The sequence below is a fragment of the Xenopus tropicalis genome, chromosome 8, assembly GCF_000004195.4.
Source record: "Xenopus tropicalis strain Nigerian chromosome 8, UCB_Xtro_10.0, whole genome shotgun sequence".
Classification (NCBI taxonomy): Eukaryota; Metazoa; Chordata; class Amphibia; order Anura; family Pipidae; genus Xenopus; species Xenopus tropicalis.
Window position 1 is genome coordinate 38,526,644 of NC_030684.2, and position 21,720 is coordinate 38,548,363.

The following is a 21,720-nucleotide window of genomic DNA, read 5'->3' on the forward strand; positions in this document are numbered from 1 at the left end:
TTAGTAGGAGAAGTGATTGGCAATCTAAGTGATGTATGGTAGTCTTAACATTTTTTAAAAGTCTCTACAAAGTTTAGTTCAAGCAGCTAATCCAGTTATAGCTCCCTTAATGTACCAGAATGGAGGCCTTTTGGGATCTTTTTTTTCAGAAGGCTCTGACATGATCAGGCATAATGCCTAATGTGTTGGGACATTGCCAGACTATGGCTATTTTTCTAAAGCTATTGCTGTGGGCAAGCTGAAACTAGTACTAATACTGGTCTCTAATTTAAACCTTGTAATTTGCAAAAACATATGGCTATACCTTTGGTTTCAGAAACAGAAGGCCATTTCTTTTTAGACTTAAGGAACTGGACTTTAACTTGAAGCATCAAAAATGGTTGGTGTTGTAATGGCAGATGCCTTCACAAAAGCCTTTTAGGGTAAAGACATACAGGTTGTTTTGTCACCTGCATGTGCTGGACAAAACAACAAAAATGCCACGCCTTTGCTGTCAGTGTAACTTGCAGCATATAAATTAATCAAATCTCGTTATTGCACAAAAATCCCCTTTTTCAGGTCATGGAGACTTTGCAAGTTAACCAGATTTAAGTGGATCTTTCATCAAGAGTTCACTTTACACACCAATACACTTGATAAAGTTTGTCAGGAGTTCTGTACCATTGGACCATTAGTTTCCTTTGTGCAATGTATTGCTAGTTGATTGTTTTGTTATTTAGTTCAGCTTTCTAGCCATATATTAAGATGCATGATTTACCATTTGAGATAGCAAAAGGTATATGTTTTATTTGGTCTTATTGCAAGTTTTCACACAGTTTTGATCTGTTTCACCAAATACGGACATAGCTAAGAGAGGGTCCAGGCTTTGTTTTTTGCATTTTTGGGAAATGTCCTCGCTTTTCATCTTTTCTTATTTACCTTGTTTTTATGTTAAATGTTGTATGACTGAGATACCCTTGTGACACTATACAAATTAAAGTAAAAATACCCATGCACACTTTTATTTGTGTTTGATTTTAGAGGAACATCTAGTTCCATTGGCAAATGGCATCAAAGCTCAGAGCGATCATTGTGAACAATCCTTTGATATGGAGAAAACAATCACAAACTCTTCAAGCTTTGTGGCAAATGATGAAATCAACAATGCTGAACAGGAATTATGTGCTATGCACTATGAGAAGAATGCTGAAGATGTGTTAGAGATAGTCACTGACTGCTATGACAACTGCACTAATACAAAAAACGAAATGGAGTTTCTACATAATTTAGGTGCTGAAACACCGAAAATTGAAAACAACTCCCCTGTCAATGAATGTACTTTGGAAGATTTCTCCAATGAGCCTTCACATGCTAGGTAAGGAAAATGTTTTCAAAACAATAGACAATATTATAGTGTGTGTGTAGATTAAACCTCTTGGCGATGTGTACACACACAATATTTTGTGGGCAGATTTTAAACGTGTGCTTATTTTTGAAAATACAGTGTTTTCAGGTCAGTATAAATACAAAATGTTGTGTTTTCACACAACTCTTTTTGCGCTGGCCTCAATGTGTGTGCATGAGCATATTCTTTGCAAAACTACGTGTTTCTTCTAAAAGATGAAGATCGACTTTTCCTGCTCAAGTAACTACTAATGAGATTGTAAAAGTATGCTTAGTAGGATCAACTAAATAACTGTAAAAAATATGAGCAAATGAAAAGCAAAGTGGGAATGAGGTAGGGGGATAACAGGTAAGAAAGTGTCCTGAGAGAGATGGCAGTTAGTGAGGGTTTGTTCCTGTCCGGGAAGCTAAAAAGCCAGAAAGTGAAAAGAGAGAAGAAAGAATGCAATAATGTATGCCTATAGTTAGTGACTGGAGTGACAGTTGTGGTGTAGCATCACTAAGTGGAAGAGAGAATAAGCATAAAAAGTATCATTACCTGATAATGGTACTGTGAAAAAAGTAAAGTCCATGAAGCCACACATCTTGTTACATTCAGAGGAGTGAACCTCCTATAAGTCGATTATTGTTGTAGCATACCTTTTGGCTCTACCCCTAAAGAAAGTGTCATCTGTCAATATTCATCCCATAAACTATATAACAATATTAGTTACCATAACTAGGTCCAGTAAAATTACTGTTAAAGGGGGTGGTTTACCTTTAAATTAACTTTTAGTATGTTATAGAATGTCCTGTTCTTAGCAACTTTGCAATTTATTTATTTGTTAAAGTCACTGTCCATCAAGTTCAAAATTTTATGCCTATATATAACCTGCCTAGTTGCTGCTAGATGATCCAGAGGATGCCTCTCTAATTTGCTGCAGAGGGGAGAAAATTCCTTTCTGACTCCAATATGGCAATTGGACCAGTTGGACCTTTCTTGAAGTTATATAATGTATCTTCCAATACCACTGATTCAGGGAGAGAATTCCACAACTTCACAGCTCTCGAAGTAAAAAACCATTTCCGAATATTGAGACAAAACCTCCCTTCTTCTAATCGGAATGGGTGTCCTTGTTTACCTAATGGTAAATAAAGCATTAGAGAGATTATTATATGATCCCCTTATATATTTAAACATAGTTATCATATTACCTCTTAAGTGTCCTTTCCCCAGTGTAAACAATGCCAACTTGCCCAGTCTTTCTTCATAACTGAGACTTTCCATACCCTTTACTAGCCCTTTACTGGACTTTCTCTATCTCAATAATATCCAGTTTGAGCACTGGAGACCAAAATTGCATGGCATATTCAAGATGGGGCCTTACCAGCGCTCTGTAAAGTGCAAGAATAACCCCCTCCTCCCACAAATCTATGTACCTTTTAAAAGTTTATTATCTACAAGGACTCCAAGGTCCTTCTCCATTATGGATTTGCCTAGTGCAGTCCCATTAAGGATATAAGTGGCTGCATATTTTTCCATGACCTTCCATTTATCCACGTTAAATTTCATCTGCCACTTAGCTGCCCAGATTGCCAGTTTGTCAAGATCCAGTTTGTCACTGGAGGCAAAATGTGTCACTCCTGTCACTGATTAAATAGCTGTTATATACAATACATTTTCCTACTGTAAAAAGGTAAGTGTGCTATAATCCATAATTCTACAATAGCTCTATTGGAAAATCTTTTAAGGACTCTGCAACTAAGGCAATTGTCATATATTTACTTTGTCAGACATTTAGCTAAACAGGCAATGAATTTACTATTTTCTTTTTCTAGATATGATTTGTTGGTACAAGCTCAAGCCCGAGAGCTGTCAGTCCAGCGACAAAAGATTAAAGAGAGCCACATTTTAAGTGTTATATGTTACAAGAACTGTATAAAAGTTTTGAAGGCTTTTGATGAACTGCTAGAGGCTAGTGATGTGGATTACTATGTTGCTGAGAGTTTTCAGGCACATCTAAACCAATTTCTTCAGTGGATTAAGAATGTGGAATACAAGCTTGGTTATGGTAATGTGTAGTTAATCTATTATTTTTACCCTTTTCAGAACAGATGGTAAATTAATAAAATTCCAGCCACCTATAGAGAACAAATCATTAAAAGATGCATAGTATCTATAGCGACACATCTAAATATTGAAATACCTGCTCCAGAAATCTGAATGCTATATATTGCAAAACCAGATATCCCACTAACATTAGGTTAACCCTAGGAAAACACGCATTCTGCCAAATTTAAAATCTTTCTGCTCCAAATCAACAGCCTCAAAACTTGCGTTTTAGAGCATACATTAACTACTGCAGATATCTGCCTGTTTTATTTGTGCAAAAGCTGCAGAAATCTGGTACAAATCTGGTATTTCTACTACTGACCTGCAAAAGCTTTGCTAAAGGTATTTAATCAAATTCTGGGGAAATAACCCTCTCAGGGCTGCTGTAGATTGGGGGTAGGTGATGGAATATGTGAAATATATATCACTTTATACTCTTTCCCATTTACCACATCACATAATTTATAAAGCCCCAATATAGTCCTTGGCCCAGGAGTATTTATATTTTCATGTTGATAACCCTCCACAAGTATGCCTTTTAATGTTTTTTTCCCCAACATGGTTGGCAGTACTAGAGTTCTGGACTCAATTCCGGTCAGGGTATTATCAAAGAGGATTTTTATGTTCTCCCTGTTCTGCCCATGCTTGTGTTGATTTCCTCCTACACGCTATAAACATTCAGGCAGGATATCCTGATAAACCTGACCATGGTGTGCATGAATCTTGCTTACATGGTAATCTGCAATGGGGCATAGGCATATGAATCATGTATAATCTGTGTGTAAAGCACTTTGAAATATGTTATATATGTATTGACTTAAATTAGTGCAAAATGCTGCAACATTTTTTGAAAATACAATCTGAATAAAAAGTTGCATTTGTTTTGTAACTCTTCACCTAATATACTCATTTATAATTTTTTTAAAAATCCCATTACAAAACGAATAGATTTGTTCTACTGAAAATATACTTAAAATATGAGGATTTATGATATGTACCAGTGCTGCCCTTCAGAACATGACTGATTTCAAATTGAATGCTTCCTAATATTTGATAATATAATAATAATAATAATATAAGATATTATAATGCTTATTAGGCCAAGGGTTAATTAGTCCCATAAAAATTCTGTCACTTAAAATTCTTTATTATAGTGTTTTAACATTTGATAGAATAAGTTGCATTTTTATTGAAGCGGACATTTATATAGATTGAAATGTGTGGCTTGTGCCCATTTTATTTACTATATACCAGTAATTGAATTTATTTTTTGACTCACAGGGTATCTCATCTTCTTCTTTATTACTGCAGCCTTCTTTTCTCTATTCCTTCACCAAATGCTGGATTAACTACTAGTTTTCTGGATAAATTAAGCAGACTTGCTAAAATAATATTTGTAGCTAAGTAAAGATCTCCTTGTAATATTTTTTTATTTGCAGATGAAGATGCTTACAGTGAGCATTCAGCCAACAAATCATACAACCCTTCATGCCTGCTCCCTGGGCATGATATGAGGGGAGGTGAAAGTGGTAGTCCCGTTTTAGGATTGGCTGAAGGTTATTGTGCCATACTTAATCAGATATTAGATGGAGGGGATTTGCTTCAAGAAATGGAAAACTATCTTGACCACAGTGTTCACTCTTCAGCTATACAGGTAATAGTTTTTGTTCTTCAGCTATTTCCCAAGTGATTTCCCAGATTGTGCAAGGATTATAGAAGTGTAAAAGAGAAGAAAACCTAGACAGATTATGGTTGAAAGTGATTCAACTATTAGGAAAGTGAATATGGTAATCTGTTCAGGTCGCTACAAGTGAATAGTTTACTTTTGCATGAGTATGATTAGAAAAGAGTTTATAGAGAAGTGGAGCACAGGAAAGCTTATAAATAAAAACATAAATTTATTTCATCAGTTAAAAACAGGTCAGAGCATATTCACCTCTTGGCTTAGAGCCAAGAGGTGAATATGCTCTGACCTGTTTTTAACTGATGAAATAAATTTATGTTTTTATTTATAAGCTTTCCTGTGCTCCGCTTCTCTATAAACTCTTTTTGGAAATTCTGGCCCTATCGGGGGCGGCGTAAAGCGTGGTAGCACGGAATGGCTTATCATAGCAGGCTATCCTGGTGAGTGCTCCCCCTTTTTCTTCTATTTTGATGAGTATGATTAGGTTTGCATGAGTATGATTGAGTAGACCCAGGACATGACCCAGCTGTTTTGCATATTTGTACTAATGACAAAAGTAATTGTAGATGGAGGACCTTGAGTTCAGGGATCTACGATCTAAGCATATTGCGATTTGCGGAAACAACTTTGGCGATCGCGCTGCCGTGTATGCTATCCCACCGGCGATTTACATTTTCGCCGGTGGGATGTCATATCGGGGAGATTAGTCGCCTGCAACACAGGAGATTTGTCGCGGGTGACGAATCTCCCCGTGCACCAGAGCCCTTAATTGTCAGTGGAAGACCCTTGTGTATGCATATTGCTAAGCCGCTGCCCCCCCCCCTTGTTTTATTAGGAATTTTTGCTGTATAACATGTAGGGTATGAAGAAGAGATACATTTTTGACAGCAGGAAGTCTGCATGTACTCAATGGTAACTTCTTAATGCTTTGGTCCTTGTTGGGGGAATTAAATCCCTGAATATTGTGTTATGCAACATGATGTATCTCACTGTTAGATGAGTGCTGAAGTGGGGTTGTAGCACAGTTCCTTCACACAGAGTAACAATATCTGGACATATGGAGAAGGAGCTAATGGTAGGGCAGGAGGCACCAAATAAAGAGATATAGAGGAACAAGTGGTTATAACATTTAACAAACATTTCTCGCCTATTTGGTCTATGTCTAAATTAGACTTGGTTAAACAAATGAATTAGAATGTGTATAGACGGAAAAGGGCAACTGAGATTCCACTCCAGTCCTGACAAAACCATTCAATATCTAGTTGGGCTTCCCTTACAGACATCAGTTATATTAAGTCAGGTATTTGGCAGTTCAGTATGGGGTTGCGCAGTTTATTTCCCATTGCCGCGTGGGGTGAGGTGAGCCTTGCCCAAAATGAAAGCCAGAGTAAATGACTGAGCTTTATCTCCTTTAACAATTTATTGATTATTAATAGATAAGATTAATTTTGTCATGTATTAAAGTTTTGTGCAGTTTCGGTCTCCAGTGCACAAATGGGATCATATTAAATTAGAGAGTCCCAAAAAGGACAACTAAACTGAAGAAGGGTATGGAAAGTCTCATTTATGAAAAAAGACTGGCCAAGCTGTTTATGCTAGGGAAGAGACACTTAATGGGTGATATGCATTTTTATTTATCACTATGCGCTTATCACAAGATGAATTGATATGAAGGCCCACCACAGTAAGGGTAATAATAGCATTACATGATATATCTACAGAAAATAAATTAGTGGTGATATGTATCAATTTTGTTTATCTATTACTATATCTTTAAGACTGCATTGAAGCCCTTTAAATAAAGGGGAGAGAAACATATGAAACATTTAAAGCCACATATGTGCAAGTATGACTTTTTTTTGGCTAAAGGTAATAAAAATGTACTTTTTGTACACTGTCTGTTAAAAAGTGGTATAATGCTCACCACAAGTTGATTTTCTTTCTAGGTCACAGATGAATTTCAAAAATATTTCTATGAGAAGCTTCATAGGACACAGCAGTCACTTGAAGATGCCAGACATATGATGAAGCGACATTGGAGGGTGCCTTTACCTAATGATTTGAACCACTCCCAAGCTATTTATGAGGTGCATTTAAAAAAAATCTACCCCTTTAACTACCCTTTTAAGTAAAATATCTGGCGCTGGTTGCATTGGATTCATTTATCCAAGTACGACGGTGGTTGCTTTATGTATAATTTGATAGCAAGACTGAGGGAATCAGAACTCTAATCTCTTGTTTCTAAACTTCTGTGTAACACAAATACACAAGCAAAGATCTGTTTGACACTGTGTACATGTCTTTAATCTGTATAAAAGGAGGTGACTCTACTACCTAAAGAGCATTCCATAAGGATTTTATCTGTGATATGTGAGCTTACACAGTAAAGTCCATGTTAGGGCAGGGGTACACGGGGAGATTAGTCACGCCGCAACAAAGCTCCGTGAAAGGAAACTTTGGCGACTTCGGCAAATCGCAGCACCACGTATGCCATCCCACTGGCGATTTTACATTCTAGCCGGAGGAATGGCATTGCGGGGAGATTAGTCGCCCATGACAACGGAGATTTGTCGCAGCGGCTAATCTCCCCGTGTGTCACGGCCCTTAAGGCAGTTATGCAAACAGTACAAAAGTGAAAAAGAAAATACTTTTTTAAAAGTAATGTATTTTACTATTTAGGGTGAAGAAAGCAATAAAGAAATGTTCAGGCTTCAGAATAAAGTTTTGGAGGATAACCCTTTTTCAGTAGAAGGTTTCTATCTTGAAAAGCAAGCAGTGGAAGAAACTGACAAGAGTATTTTGGATCATTGTAAGTATAACTCACGATTATTATTATTATGTTCTTTTGATCCCTTTTTATTTTGGATTAGAAAATGTTTATACGGTATAAACATACAGTCAGTATGTATGTTATGTTCCTATATTTATGTGCAGATGCACAAAAAGGGTCATATATTTATGAACAAATACTTCAGTTATATTACTGGCAATTTCAAGCTCACTTGAGTAAGCTATTCTGTAACCAAGTGCAGTACCCCAGGCCTCTGTCGTTTTGGTGACAGTGCTTATGAGTCCACCATCAGTAGAACTCTGAACAACATTTGTGTGCATGACAGTGTTGGCAGAAAGCCACTACTATCCAAAATGAATATTGCTGCCTGTCTATTGTGAAATTGAATATTGTGGAAAACACTGTATTCCCACGTGGTTTCCTATCTGTGAAACACAATCTCGGCAGTGTTATGGTTTCATCCGGCTTTGCTTCTTCAGGACCAGCACAGTTTGTCACCCTTGATGGAACTATGAATTCTAAATTGTACCAGCATATTCTGAAATAAAATGTCCCTGAATTGAAGCTCAAGAGAAAGTCAAGACACAAATCAATCTACCAAATGATGGTTAAAACAAAAGGAGGTTAATGTTTTGGAATGGCCCAGTCAAATTTCTGACCTAAAACTACTTACAGTTCAGAAAAAACATTTACCCCTAACGTTACACCAATGAACTTTAAAAGATTATGTCAAAGCAAAGGGAATCCAGAGGCCATAGTCTAATTTATGCAACGAAGGTTCTACAGGCCTGATGGTCCTAACAATAGAGCGCTAAGGAGTTGAAATCAATTCTATATAACTGCAGGCAGAGATTGTAGAAGTTTGCATTCGGCTTAAATCTCTACCAGAACAGGCTGCATGTAGTTGGAAAGAAATCGGGAAAAGAATAACATTATTTTCCTTCAAACTCTGTGGCCAGAATAAATAGGTTGAATACCTTATATTGACAAGTATGTGTGCGGCTCCTAATTCTGCCTAGTATACTGATAGTGATACCATGCAAGGTATTCAGGGGGCTTCAGCACTGCCACCAAGTTTTGTGCAGGGATACCACTTCTATACACTTCTATACTAAGGCACTTCTGAGAAGCAAAAGGGACCAGACTGCCAGGCAACCAAAATACTGGAGGGTCCCCCAGCGTCTGTGCACCTTAGAGAGTATAGGAAGTAATCCTTGACGTCCTATACAGAGAGACTATCTGAAATGTCACATATACAGGAAATCAATTATGAGACTTAAAGATTGAGCAGGAGTTTGGAATTTGTTCTGTGGAATACCACATCATTTGTAGATTAGAAAATTGATTTTGATAAATTTGTAAGGTAAATAAAATTAAACCACGGGGTGGTAAAGTATATGTTCTAAAAAAGAGAAGCACCTATATGACTTGCATTGTATTTAACCACTTTTTAAACAAATTCATTAGTGTTTGTAAAAAATAAGTAAAACATGAAATTCAAAAGAGTTCTCAGACTTTCAAGCACAGCTATATTTAGATTTAGTTTATATTTAATTCTTCAGACCAGAAGTGAAAATCATTTTATCACACAAACTTACCTTTCACACGCTGGCTGATTCCATCACTGCACATGCTTGGTACAGGTATGGGATCCATTAACTGGAAACACTTTACCCAGGAAGCTCCAAATTATGGGAAGGCCATCTCCTACAAACTCAATTGTAAACAAATATTTTAAAAAATATTCTTTTTCTCTGTTATAGTAAAACAGTACCTTGTCCAGTCCCACATTTACAATTTATGTGCCCCTAGGCCAGCCACCTTACATCGCCCCCGCACAAGCAGTAGCTGCTTTCCTCCTCACCACTTCCCACTGCCTGTCGCCTGCACATACTGTGTGCCTGCTCCTTGGTCGCGCTCCTCCTCCTGTCCGAAGCACTGAGGAATTGACAAATGGGAAAAATAGACAATTTTCCTTCTTGCCTATTTCCCCAGCGCTCCAGGAAAAAAACAAATGCAGCAAGGTGGCATGCTGCCCATAAAATCACGCCACCCCAGGCCTTTGTCACAAATCCAGGCCTCACCTTGATCCTAAGGTATAATTAATACTTATTGGCAAAACAATGCTATTGGGTTTATTTAATGTTTAAATGATTTTTAGATCCAGGTTATTGAAAGACCCCTTGTTTGGTAAACCCCAGGTTCCAAGCATTGTGGCTAACATATCCCATACCTGCACCAGGAAAAATAGGATGCCATTCAATGGCATTTTGTGCAAAAATGTTTTTATCCATATCTTGTCTATATCTTGTCCATATATTGTCCTAATTTTTTCTTTGCAGTGGCTTTGACATATAAAGTTTTAAAGACAGCAAGAAGCAATCTGGAGGTAGGTAACACACCATGTATTTGCAACCTTTGCTTAGTGTCAAGAAAAGAAAATTATTTTTTTGTAATTAAAAATGTCTTTATTTTGACCTACTGCATGCTCATAGATAAACCAAGCAAAACAGAGAAATAATGTTTTGTTAATACAGTACCCCTTGATTAATTCTATGATTCCTTGTCTGTACATATAGGAAGAAAGCAATAATATTGTTGGTGATTTAGCATTTATACTAGGGCTGAAAATATAGGTAGGCAGAAAAGGCAGTTGCCTATATGATTTGGGGGGAGTCTGTGGTTTGTCTAGTTGAGGACAGGTCTTTTTTGGCTTGCCCGGGTGCAGCAAAACAAGACCGGCTAGGTACATTATTATAAAGGAAAGCACTGCATAAAAGAGCACCCTGACAACATTGGCACTAACACCTTCCCTCACTGTGTATAAATATACATAGTAACAGTACCTTGGGGTAACAACCGAAAATTATTTCAGTCCCTTAGTCTAAAGCTACATTTTTATTAAGGGTATCCATTTAAAATAGTAATAGGTCTACTCTATCTGCACTTGTTGACCAGTAGCTGCTGTGTTTACCTTTACTTACTCTCCTTTTCCTCTGTAACGGTAGGTTTGAGAATAGTTTAATATATCAACATTTTGAATTTCTGTGACCAAATTCTCATAATGTCAAAAACAAATTTGTGTTAAAAAAAATATCTAGCTTGCCTCATTTCCAGTGTCCACTCAGGAGTAGAAAAAGTTTCCTTATGGAATTTTTTGGTCTCTGGTTAGACATTGTCTGACAATGTGTATGTGACCTCTCCTCCATTATATAAGGTTAAAAAAAGACCATTAACTTCAACCCTTCCAAGTAAACCCAGCACACACAAACCTATAGATCCCTACAAGGGGTTTGCACTTTGGTTCAGGTCTCCTTTTCCCTTTAAGGGACATGAATTGACGGGGCAGGCCTGTGCAGAGAGAACTAGCATGTACAGATCTGGGGCTAAAAGCAGCTGTACTGGGGGTAAAAAATAAATCTACCATTGCCTTCCTTTCAGGCCCGGATTTGTGGAGAGGCCACAAAGGCCCGGGCCTAGGGCGGCATGCTGCCCCACCGCAACAAAATTTTTAAATTTGGCTCCCATACGGTGCAGTCGGGACCTCTCCCCATTACTCCGTATGGGAGTTTAAAGGAGCGCATGCTCACTCGCAGCTAGCGGGGGATGGGGGTGCACTCGTGGCGTGGGGGGGTCGCGCGTTTGCGCATGTGCACGGGTGGAGGGGGCACCAAAAGGGGCAGCCTCGGGGCGCCCAGAAGCCAAATCCGGCCCTGCTTCCTTTAGACATGCACTTATAAAGTGAAAATTTCAAATGATCTTAGAGTTAGTTTACTACTGACTACCCCTTTGGCAAGAAGGTTTAGGAACATTATCTGCCCCCCCATGGTAGATGCTTTGGGTTCTAGATATGGCTATTGTTAAAGAGGTCAGCCATCTTTATTAACTCTATTGCCTATATAATACCATGACACTTTTTAAATAATAAACTGCAAAGAAAACTTGATGCTATGTAGTAGTAGCACTTTGTAAACAGGCTGTTTAGTACTTGTACACCACTGTGCACTGCACATTATCTTGTTTTCAAATATCTTCTAATAAAGTTTTGCCTACATTTATTTTTCTTTTCTTTTTCAGATGCAAGTCATCAAGAAAAATCACTAATTTAAAAGTATGGAATTCCTTTTACAGTGACGGCTTTGCAACATTCAGCATTTCCCTTTTTATTGAGTTTTATATTTTTATATTTTAGATTTTTTAGAGAGTGTGTGTTAATATTTTATACATTTTAAATATTAAGATACTGTTTCATCTGTTTTAGAAAATATTATTTTTTAGCATAAATAGATCCAAATTTTACTAGTGAAGACTGTGGCACAGATGGAATTTAATCACGGACAATGACGAAAACGATATGGTGAATCCCCTTTGAATGTATTGTCTACTTATGGCACATGTTTGTATATGGAACTCTTGCTTGGTTATCTCCCCAGAATAAAGACTAGGTAAAAGTGAAGGAAAGATTTGATTACTGGGGGGTCAAATATTAGTCCCCCCCCCCCCCCCCCAGTAACTATAATCACTTATCTGATACCTCGTGTTACCAGGAAACTTTTCTCTTCTTCATGTTTTGTTAATACAATTCTAATTGTTCCATAAACTTTAATGGAAAATCCATTGAGGCGTTTATATTCTAATCACTGGGATTCTCATAATTTCCAGTTGGTGAAGTTTTAGAGAAAGAGATGCCACGTGGTGTATTCAGCTGGTAGATAAGCACATGTAACCGGCCTTGTTTCCTTTCATTTGTTTTAATGTGAAGTCACAACTTTTCAGCTTCAAATTGCTTCTACGTGAGGTGAGAAACACTTTCTATTAAAACACAGACAATGGTCTGCATGTCCAGTTTCATGTGTTATTAACCTTGTTCTTGTTTATTAGTTCTCCTTTAAATAGATGCTTTGTTTATAAGAAAAGTAATGCACATTTAACTAATTGTAATAATAATGTAATATTTCTTATTTAGTATGCATTTTTCTTACTAAAGCTCACTTGTCTGACACCACAGTCATTTTGAGCTGGTTTTTCCAATAAAAGCAATGGAAATTTACAGTCAGTATTTAACCGGTGACTGTCATCCTATCCTTTACCATAAGGCCATTTACCGTAACCGTTTGTACAGACCTAGTCATAGCTTTCTCCATTGACATCAGTGAGAAGCTACCTGTCAGTTATTTTTGGGTGGGTTAGTACGGACAAACCATCACTTGTAGTGGGTTTCAGCCAGATTGTGGGCCAAACTTTCTGCATGTCACCACCCTGCTGGAGACATGAGCCATCCCCTATATACCCACCCGTGGCCCACCAGAGGGGGCAAGATGGGTTTGGTGACTGTAAAATATTTTGATAGCTTTGGCTGGGTTTAGTGGGTTTGAAGTAGGGCAGTTAGAATCATATCCAAGTCAGGATTGCTTCTGCAAGTTATGCATCCAAAATATCTAGTTGCCATAGCTGGCATAGCAGTAGGGGCAGCAAGTAATAAGTTAAACCGCGCACTGGTTCTTCTTGATGCAATATTAGTCTTTTTTTATACCAAATGATGTGGAAAGAGATGAAAAGCTTTTCATCTAGACTAGATGCGTGAGGGTATGTGGGGGTGAGCATGGAATACACATGGAAATGTGATTTGAACTGTCCCATATTTCTGCACCAGAACATTTTTTGTTTACCCCTTTGCACTGTGACAAATGTTAATGAAAAAGCTGATTGGACATTCAGGCGTTGCTTCAGAAGTGGTTTGTATGACAGATTATGTATCTATACAAAAGGAGTCCCACACAAGAAGGTAAGGTTCAGTGACATACCTAAGGGGCCCCGTGCCCTCCTGCAGAATTTTTGCCTGGGCGAAATCGTACAGCTCCTTTCAGGGCTGTATTTAGGTTCAGTGCCACTTGGAAATGGTGTCACATTCTTTGAGGAGCTTTTTATGCACTTTATTTGTCCTCCACCCAAAAAAAACAGTTATAAAAATATGATCAGGGATGGTATTAAAGGTGACTTGTTTGCCTTTCAATCTTCAGAATAATATATGCTTCAGGACTGCACACTCCAGTTTGAATTAAGTCTTCATTCATTTACAGCCATATAACAGCTCACCAACAGCACTTCACTCTTTATCAAGTATACAACAATATAAAGTTCACATTGTTATCTGTTAACAGATACCTCCACCTAGTGGCACATTTATATAACTAACACCAATACAAGATTCAATATAATCCCAAAGTACTACAATGTTTAAATAGCTAGTTATCTACTAATCCATACTATGGATATATTGTACTTTATAATACATCCACAATAAAACAGTCATATTAAAATCTATCCTGCATATTTCTTATATTATCTCAGTATTAATAAGCTGATTTAAATAATAATCTTTACTGAAAACATTCCAGATTTCCTATTACGCAATGCTTGCTTCCTTCTGTTGCCACCGTGTCTTAAACTTAGGGTTCTGTATGTAACATCTGAAACAGCAAATAACTCAGTGTGGCCACATTTATTAAAATACTTATAAATACCAGCATTGCTTATAATGGTTGACTTAAGTTCTGATATCCTGTATTACTTGTACTTTTTTCACTTGATTCCAGAGACTACAAATGTAGAATTACAGGTATACCCTAGCCCAGTGATCCCCAACCAGTGGCTCTGGGGCAACATATTGCTCACCAATTCCTTTGATGTTTCTCCCATTGGCCTCAAAGTAGGCGCTATTTTTTTAAAATTTCTGGCTTGGAGGCAAGTTTTGATTGTATAAAACCTAGTGTAAGGCCAAACAGAGCCTTCTATAGGCTGCCAGTCCGCATAGGCGCTACCAAATTATAGCTCTTATTTGCACCCCCAGGAACTTTTACCATGCTTGTGTTGCTCCCCAACACTTTTTTTCATTTGAATGTGACTCACGGATATAAAAGGTTAGGGATCCCTGCCCTAGCCAATATAAGTTTACGTCTTATGGTAAGACTTGGAGAAATGCAACCAATCCTTGTTATGGATTTAACCAATGTATTAAAAGGTAAAGGTCTGCATGCAGTGTTCCCCCTAAGCTGTGCCAGAGAACACAACAAACTGTTGTGTACAAATAATTTTGTGTGAAAATACAAAATTGTGTATACATTCTTACCTGAGCAACACACTGGAACAGCGCCAGGTTGCGTAAGGCACACAGCTGGCTTGGCCCGGCTCACAAGTTTAAGATGTACACACACAGAATATTTTTTGCACACATAGCCATTAGGCAACAATGGCTGCCTAATGTTCCCTAAAGATCTTAGGAAGGCCATACAGACAAATAAAGGGTTTGACAACACAAGGCAGAAATTAGCATTACTCCAGACTATCCAGTTACTAGTGAACCAGAGAAAGCACGAGAGGAGCATTTACTGCCGTTTTCTACCTGATGGCAGTGGCACTGCTTAACTGCTAGCTGATCCAGAGTAAGGCAAAAAACTGATCTGAAGCCTCTCTCTTTTGCTGCAGAGGGGGGAAAAAATTCCTTCCTGGCTCAAAGATGGCAATCGGACCAGTCCCTGGATCAACTTGTACTAAGAGCTATCTACCATAACCCTGTATTCCCTCACTTGCTAAAAAGCCAGTACGACTGATTCAGGGAGAGAATTCCACAACTTCACAGCTCTCTCAGTAAAATATCCCTTTCCGCATATTCAGACAGAACCTCCTTCTTGTAATCTGTATGGGTGCCCTAGTATGTGCTGGAAGGACCTACTAGTAAATAAAGGATTATAGAGATTATTATATGACCCCTTATATATTAAAACATAGTTTTATATTATAGGGGGTTCATTAAACTCCTTAAGCACCTCTTCTCCAGCATAAACAATGCCAACTTGGCCAGTCTTTCTTCATAACTGAGACTTTTCATACCCTTTATCAGCTTAGTTTTCCTTTTCTGAACCCTCTCTAACACAATAATATCTCGTTTTTGCAGTGAACACCAAAACTGCACAGCCTTACCACCACTCTGTAAAGCGTGCATCTATGCCCTTTTTAATACAGCACAAAACCTTGTTTGCCCTTGTCACTGCTGCCTAGCATTGCTTCCTACAGCGAGGTTTATTTTCTACAAGGACTTCTATGTCCTCCATTATGGATTTGCCTAGTGCAGTCCCATCAAGGGTATAAGTGGCTACTTATTTTTACATCCCAGGTACATGATCTTACATTTATCTACATTAAATCTCATCTGCCACTTAGCTGCCCAGATTGCAAGGTTGTTAATATCTTGCTGCAAAGGTTCCACATGCTGGATAGAATTAATTGGGCTGCAGAATTTTGTGTCATCTGCACACTCTGACCTATTGCTTATAATACCCTCCCCTAAGTCATTAACTGAGTAAAAGTGGTCCCAATACAGAACTCTGATGGACCCTACTAAGAACTTCAAGTAGAGAATGTTCCAACCACTCTCTACCCGATCCTGTAGCCAGTTTTCTATCCATGTGCAAATGACTTCACTAAGACCAACAGATCATAGAAAGCAGCTTTTGTGGGGCACTGTACCAAATGCTTTGGTAAAATCCAAATAGTGATCTATTTGGATTTTGCCACTGTCCAGCTTCTACTGACCTCATCATAAAAAGCAATTAAATTTGCCTGACATGACTTGTCCTGCAAAAAGCCATGCTGATTCTTTTACCAAAAACTGTGTCGGAATTTAGGCAGATTACTGTTTGTGAATATAGAGAAAGTATTTTACGAAAATTTTACTCCAAAAAAATTTACTCCAAAAAGAGCTTTCTCCACTTTTGTAGAGATGAAGCATTCCTGTTATTAATGTAGTAAGCAAAGCACAAGAGGTGACCACACAGACAGCATAGAAAAGATTAATATTTAATTTTAAAATGAAATGATCATATTGGCAGGACACTGCAGTAGAACCAGTTTCTGTGTCTTGGATTCATTTGGGACATATCATATTATAAGCTTGAAACAGTTCTCACAATTCTCTCTTAATCTTTACATGGGATTTTTAAAAGTGAGAGTTTGCCATTTGATAAATATGCCCCTTAAATTCCTTTGTTTATAATGGACTCTATGGGAGCTCTATGGAGCTTTCTGGATTATAGATAAGGGAACCCATACCTGTACTAGTGAATAAAGAGCTGTGAAATGTCCCACTCATGAACTGAGTTGAACTCTATTTCACTTGTTTATAAATATCCAACTTTAAGTCTAAAGGTGGCCATACACGCACCGATATTATCGTACGAAACCTCGTTTCGTACGATAATCGGTGCGTGTATGGCATGTCAGCGAGCCGACCGATATCGCAGGAAGCTGCTGAAATCGGTCGGCTCGCCGATCGGCCAAGTTAGAAAATTTTGATCGGGCGCCATAGAAGGCGCCTGACCAAAATTCTCCCTTCAGAGCTGAATCGGCAGAAGGAGGTAGAAATCCTATTGTTTCTACCTCCTTACCTGCCGATTCAGCCCTGAATGGTGTGTGGCGGATCTGACGATGTTTTGTGCGACCGACGGTCGTACGAAACATCGTGAGATCGCCACGTGTATGGCCAGCTTAATGCTTGTAAGGGTGAAGACACACTGAGCTACTTGTAGCAGCTATTTTTTCATGGCTACTTAATTTCAGAAAATACCCTGCCATAGACAATACTGAGAATTGCCTCTGCTAAAACACACATAGACAATGCTGATCATTTACTGATAACTGTCTCTATCTTAGTAGCCATGACAAGTAGCTGCTACTACTAATAGCTCCGTTTGTCTTCACCCTAAAGGTCCCCATACATGGGACGATTATAGCTGCCGATATCGGTCCCTTGGACCGATTCGGCAGCTAATCGGCCCATGTATGGGCAGAACCAAGCGGCCTGGCCAGATCTCGATCGGCCAGGTTAGAAAATCCAGTCAGAACAGACTGCCCCATGGCCGCAAATGTAATCCGATCGTTTGGCCCCAGGGCCAAACGATCGGATTATTTTTTTTTTTAAGCTACTTGCTGCCCGATATCGCCCACCTGTAGGTGGGGATATCGGGTGAAGATCCGCTCGCTTGGCGACATCGCCAAGCGAGCAGATCTTATAGTGTATGGGCACCTTAAGGGTGGACTCATTATGCAAACATATTACTAGTAAACCCTGTACAATGGAAAAGAAAACATAGCATGGAGGTCTGGGTGTAACAGAAAAGCATTAGAAGCAGCAGATAAGGCTGTAGAGCAGAGGTCATATGGTGGCAGGAATGGGATATATATGAAGCAATTGAATGTGGAAAGCTATAAAAGGGTCACCTAAATGTGCAGAAACAAGTACAAGGAGCAAATGTTTGCTGTATGCATGCCACTTGTGTTTCATTGTATCTGTACATTTGTTTCTACACATTGGGAGTCTGTAGCTTTAACATGTAGCAGGTATTCTTTTGGCAGACTGTTCTTAATTCGTATGACTCATTTGTACAATTGTATTCATAAAAGCAATCATTCCGTCAGTAAGTTATTTTTCAAATATATATCTTGCACAGCTTTGTTAAATGTCCTCCACTATTCACTTAGCAGTGTCAGGATTGAGGATCAGAAGGCACACCTTCAAGGGATTTTTGTCCCAGAAATGCCAATGGCTCCACAGAGTTTTTGTATGAAATCAACTTTTTAATACAGTCTGGCTCATATCAGATAAGTTGGTCGACACTGAAGTAGCTCAAGCTCAAACAGACTTTTCCCCCACAAATAAAAATCTCTCTGCCCTTGATGCCAATAGTAATAGTGTCTTGTAAACTAAAATTTCCCTGATAATGGATGTAGCCACTGGCATTTGCCAGAATCCCGAGATTCTAACTAGGTTTCAATTCAAAGTGACACTGAGTTTACTTGTTTTATTTAAACATTAAACACAAACAAAAAAATACATAAATAAATAGTTGTACACTATCATAAAAGGGTCTTTGCTTAGTTTGGGGGCTTTTGTTTTCGCAGATTTAATTTTCATATGGTCCAACAGAGTTTTGGTGCAATTGCTGCTGCCGTTCATGTAATGCCCACAGTATCTCCTTACTGCTTGTTCTTTTGATCGTCCTCAGATGAATTAACCTTTAACCATCTTGAAACTTGCACATTTAGCTGATAATGTATAATCTTTCCATGGATACCACGCTTCTCAGAACAACATGCCAAGTTTAGATGATAGGGGCTAGTTTTTGTATTGTAATGTATTGAATCTCAGGAAGATAGGAGTGTCTGGGAGAATATTCTCTGGAGTTTCCATTTTTTATAACCCTCCCCCCCCCAGTGAATGGATTCATTTTAAGACACCTTCATCTTAATGGGTTCTCGTGAATGTGCTCCATTGTTGCCCCGTGATAATTTTTTCTCTGGGAACTCTTCCTCGGGCTGGCGAGATACTAGAAGACGGCAGGTCAGGAGAATTCCAAAAACCAGGGCATGAGCATACCGTTTTAGAGGATCTCCAACAAGCTGATGGAAAAAAAGAACAATGAGGACGAGAAGGAGGAGGATGAAGTTGGCCACATCTTTAGGTCGCCCAGGGACTAAAGTTAGAACAATCCCGCAAGCCAGCTCAAGGGAACCTATTGCCTTACGAAGAAACACAGACGAGATGCCAATCTTCTTTAGTGCCGGTAGGGCTTTCACATAACTTTTATATGCCCGTTTCTGAAAAAAAAGAAATCAAGACTATAAGCCAAACGGCAGTCATTCCATTAATTCCCCACACTTCTTTTATCTGTATCTGTCTTTGAAGGAGGGTTCACAAACAGGATGTCTAAAGGTGGCCATACATGTAGTGATTTTCGATCTTTTGTGCAACAAAAAATCGTTCCCACCCTCCACAGTTGTTCAGGGCTGAATCGTCAAATATGGAGGTAGAAACAATAGGATTTCTACCTCCTTCTGCCAATTCAGCCCTGAAGGCAGATTTTGCTCAGGCGCCCGATCAAAATCTTTTAACCCACCTGATCAGTGAGTCGAACGATATCCGCAGCCTTTTGCGATATCGGTAGCCTTGCCAAGTCACCATACACGCACTGAATAATGTACGAAACGAGGTTGGGGTGTGTATGGCCAGCTTAAGAGGTACATTAGCCAGTGCACAGTATTAAAACTAGCATTCAGCCACTCTTTACCTCTTTGTCTATACAATTGTATTCCATTTAGGGAAACCATGTGTTCCAGAAGTAAAAATGTTTATCCATACACCATACATTATGCCATTTCTAGTTACTTTACATGATAACTATTCCCATTGTTGGCCCATAATACTTCTTCTGATTGTGCTTGGGAGTGATCACATCTACACTGACAGGCTAAAAAGGAAAGCCAATAAAACTGATCAACCCAATCTGCCTCTACCCAAAAAATGATGTGTATTTATATGGGGCTTATTGACAAATATTCTCTTGAATGTTACTGCACAAGCCAGCCGTGGCCTGAAATAAAAGGCTTAGGCCCTGAACCTCTCTGAGTGCTGTTTCTATTGCTTTCTGGTAATACAAAATCATTTGCCTTCCTCCCTTTTCTTATTCAAGACCTCAGGGAAAGGCAGCACAATGGGATGTAATGGGGGAGGGGAGAGGTATGAGTTGGGGGAAGGATGGAATGAAGGCTGGCATGGTGCAAACACAATATCAGGGACACTATCTTATTACAAATTTGGAAAGCAGCTCATTGTTAATGCAGAGAATGAGGGTATCAGTTTTTTTTTGTCTAGGAGCTTAAAATGCACACATTTCGTGAAACAATGATTTTTATCATATGCTGATATACGGCAGTTCCCTCTTTTGGTTAAATCTTATTTCCCCATCCTGTAAGAATAAAGCACTGGTTTGAGCAGTGTTGCAGGGTGCTGCTCCATATAATATGGCTCTTGCTACTAATCAGATTCCCTATGGCGAGATTCTATATATAAACAGAGGCTGTGCGGCATACACTTGATCACAGGATTTCAGAAAGCACATAGAGCAATAAGGCATTCAGGGACATGCAAAAGAGAATCACATCTATATGAACAATATACAGTTGGGTGCAAAAGCCCAATACATGGTACAAAGTCTTACATGACAGCTCCACAGACTGAAATAGAATAAGGAGATTCCTCTAATTGTGCTGGATGGAATAGAATATATAAAAAAATGCCAAAAAACTTAACATAAACAAGCACAAATTATTATATACACAGGCAAGATTCATGCCAGGGGACAAGGCCAGACCAATGCTGGGAGTTGCAGTGCAACATTAGCTAGAGGGCTGGTTGGATCCATCTGATATGTTAAACATCCCATATTTTGTTTTACACAATGACATATTTTTCCCACAAGGGGCCTGTAAGATACTGGGGGACAAGGCAAATGTCTTTTCAGCAGCAGTAACACTGGCCCCTGGCTGGCACAGGGTAACAACCAAGGAGAGACACACACAATGGTTTTATGCCAGCATGAAGATTTCCAACATAAATGGATCCAGAAACTGAACACATCTCTGCCAAACATATGGATTTGGTGTTGTATATATCTGCTTATGGATGTTTCCATGCAGGGCACCCCCCTGGAACAGCTCTCCCATGATCCCATCCCCTTGCTCTCACCATCTCACTGTATGCATCCTTGCTGAGCCTGGGAGTCAACTTAATGGTCCCCATAAACACGAAGAAAAGCCCCAGAGTCACAGAAAGGGCAACTATGGTGACAGTTCGCGGAGACGCCATGGAACAGCTCCTTTGCTGCCCTTACTCACTGTCAGGCTCCTTTTGTTCTGCCTCCTCTAATATACACGGGC

At 38.9% G+C, this 21,720-nt stretch overlaps 2 protein-coding genes across 6 annotated transcripts in view; one reads left to right on the top strand and one right to left on the bottom strand.

The window, feature by feature from the left end:
* The window catches only part of cdk5rap2 (CDK5 regulatory subunit associated protein 2), a 280,021-nt gene extending 267,015 nt beyond the window's left edge, over positions 1-13,006 (top strand). For 2 of the 5 annotated variants that reach the window (XM_031890511.1, XM_031890512.1), the window contains exons 16-22: positions 1,021-1,354; positions 3,202-3,434; positions 4,915-5,129; positions 7,106-7,246; positions 7,839-7,968; positions 10,293-10,339; positions 12,028-12,563. In XM_031890511.1, the coding sequence (XP_031746371.1) occupies positions 1,021-1,354; positions 3,202-3,434; positions 4,915-5,129; positions 7,106-7,246; positions 7,839-7,968; positions 10,293-10,339; positions 12,028-12,054 (1,127 nt within the window). In that variant the 3' untranslated portion in view covers positions 12,055-12,563. 5 annotated transcript variants of the gene reach the window in all.
* Positions 13,007-16,790: 3,784 nt separating this feature from the next.
* On the bottom strand, positions 16,791-21,697 carry tmem35a (transmembrane protein 35A). The gene is given in 4 exon segments (NM_001097381.1): positions 16,791-17,148; positions 17,494-17,513; positions 18,044-19,602; positions 21,530-21,697. Coding segments are annotated over 2 exon segments (489 nt in total). The 5' UTR covers positions 21,650-21,697; the 3' UTR covers positions 16,791-17,148; positions 17,494-17,513; positions 18,044-19,233.
* Between the last annotated feature and the right edge of the window lie 23 nt (positions 21,698-21,720).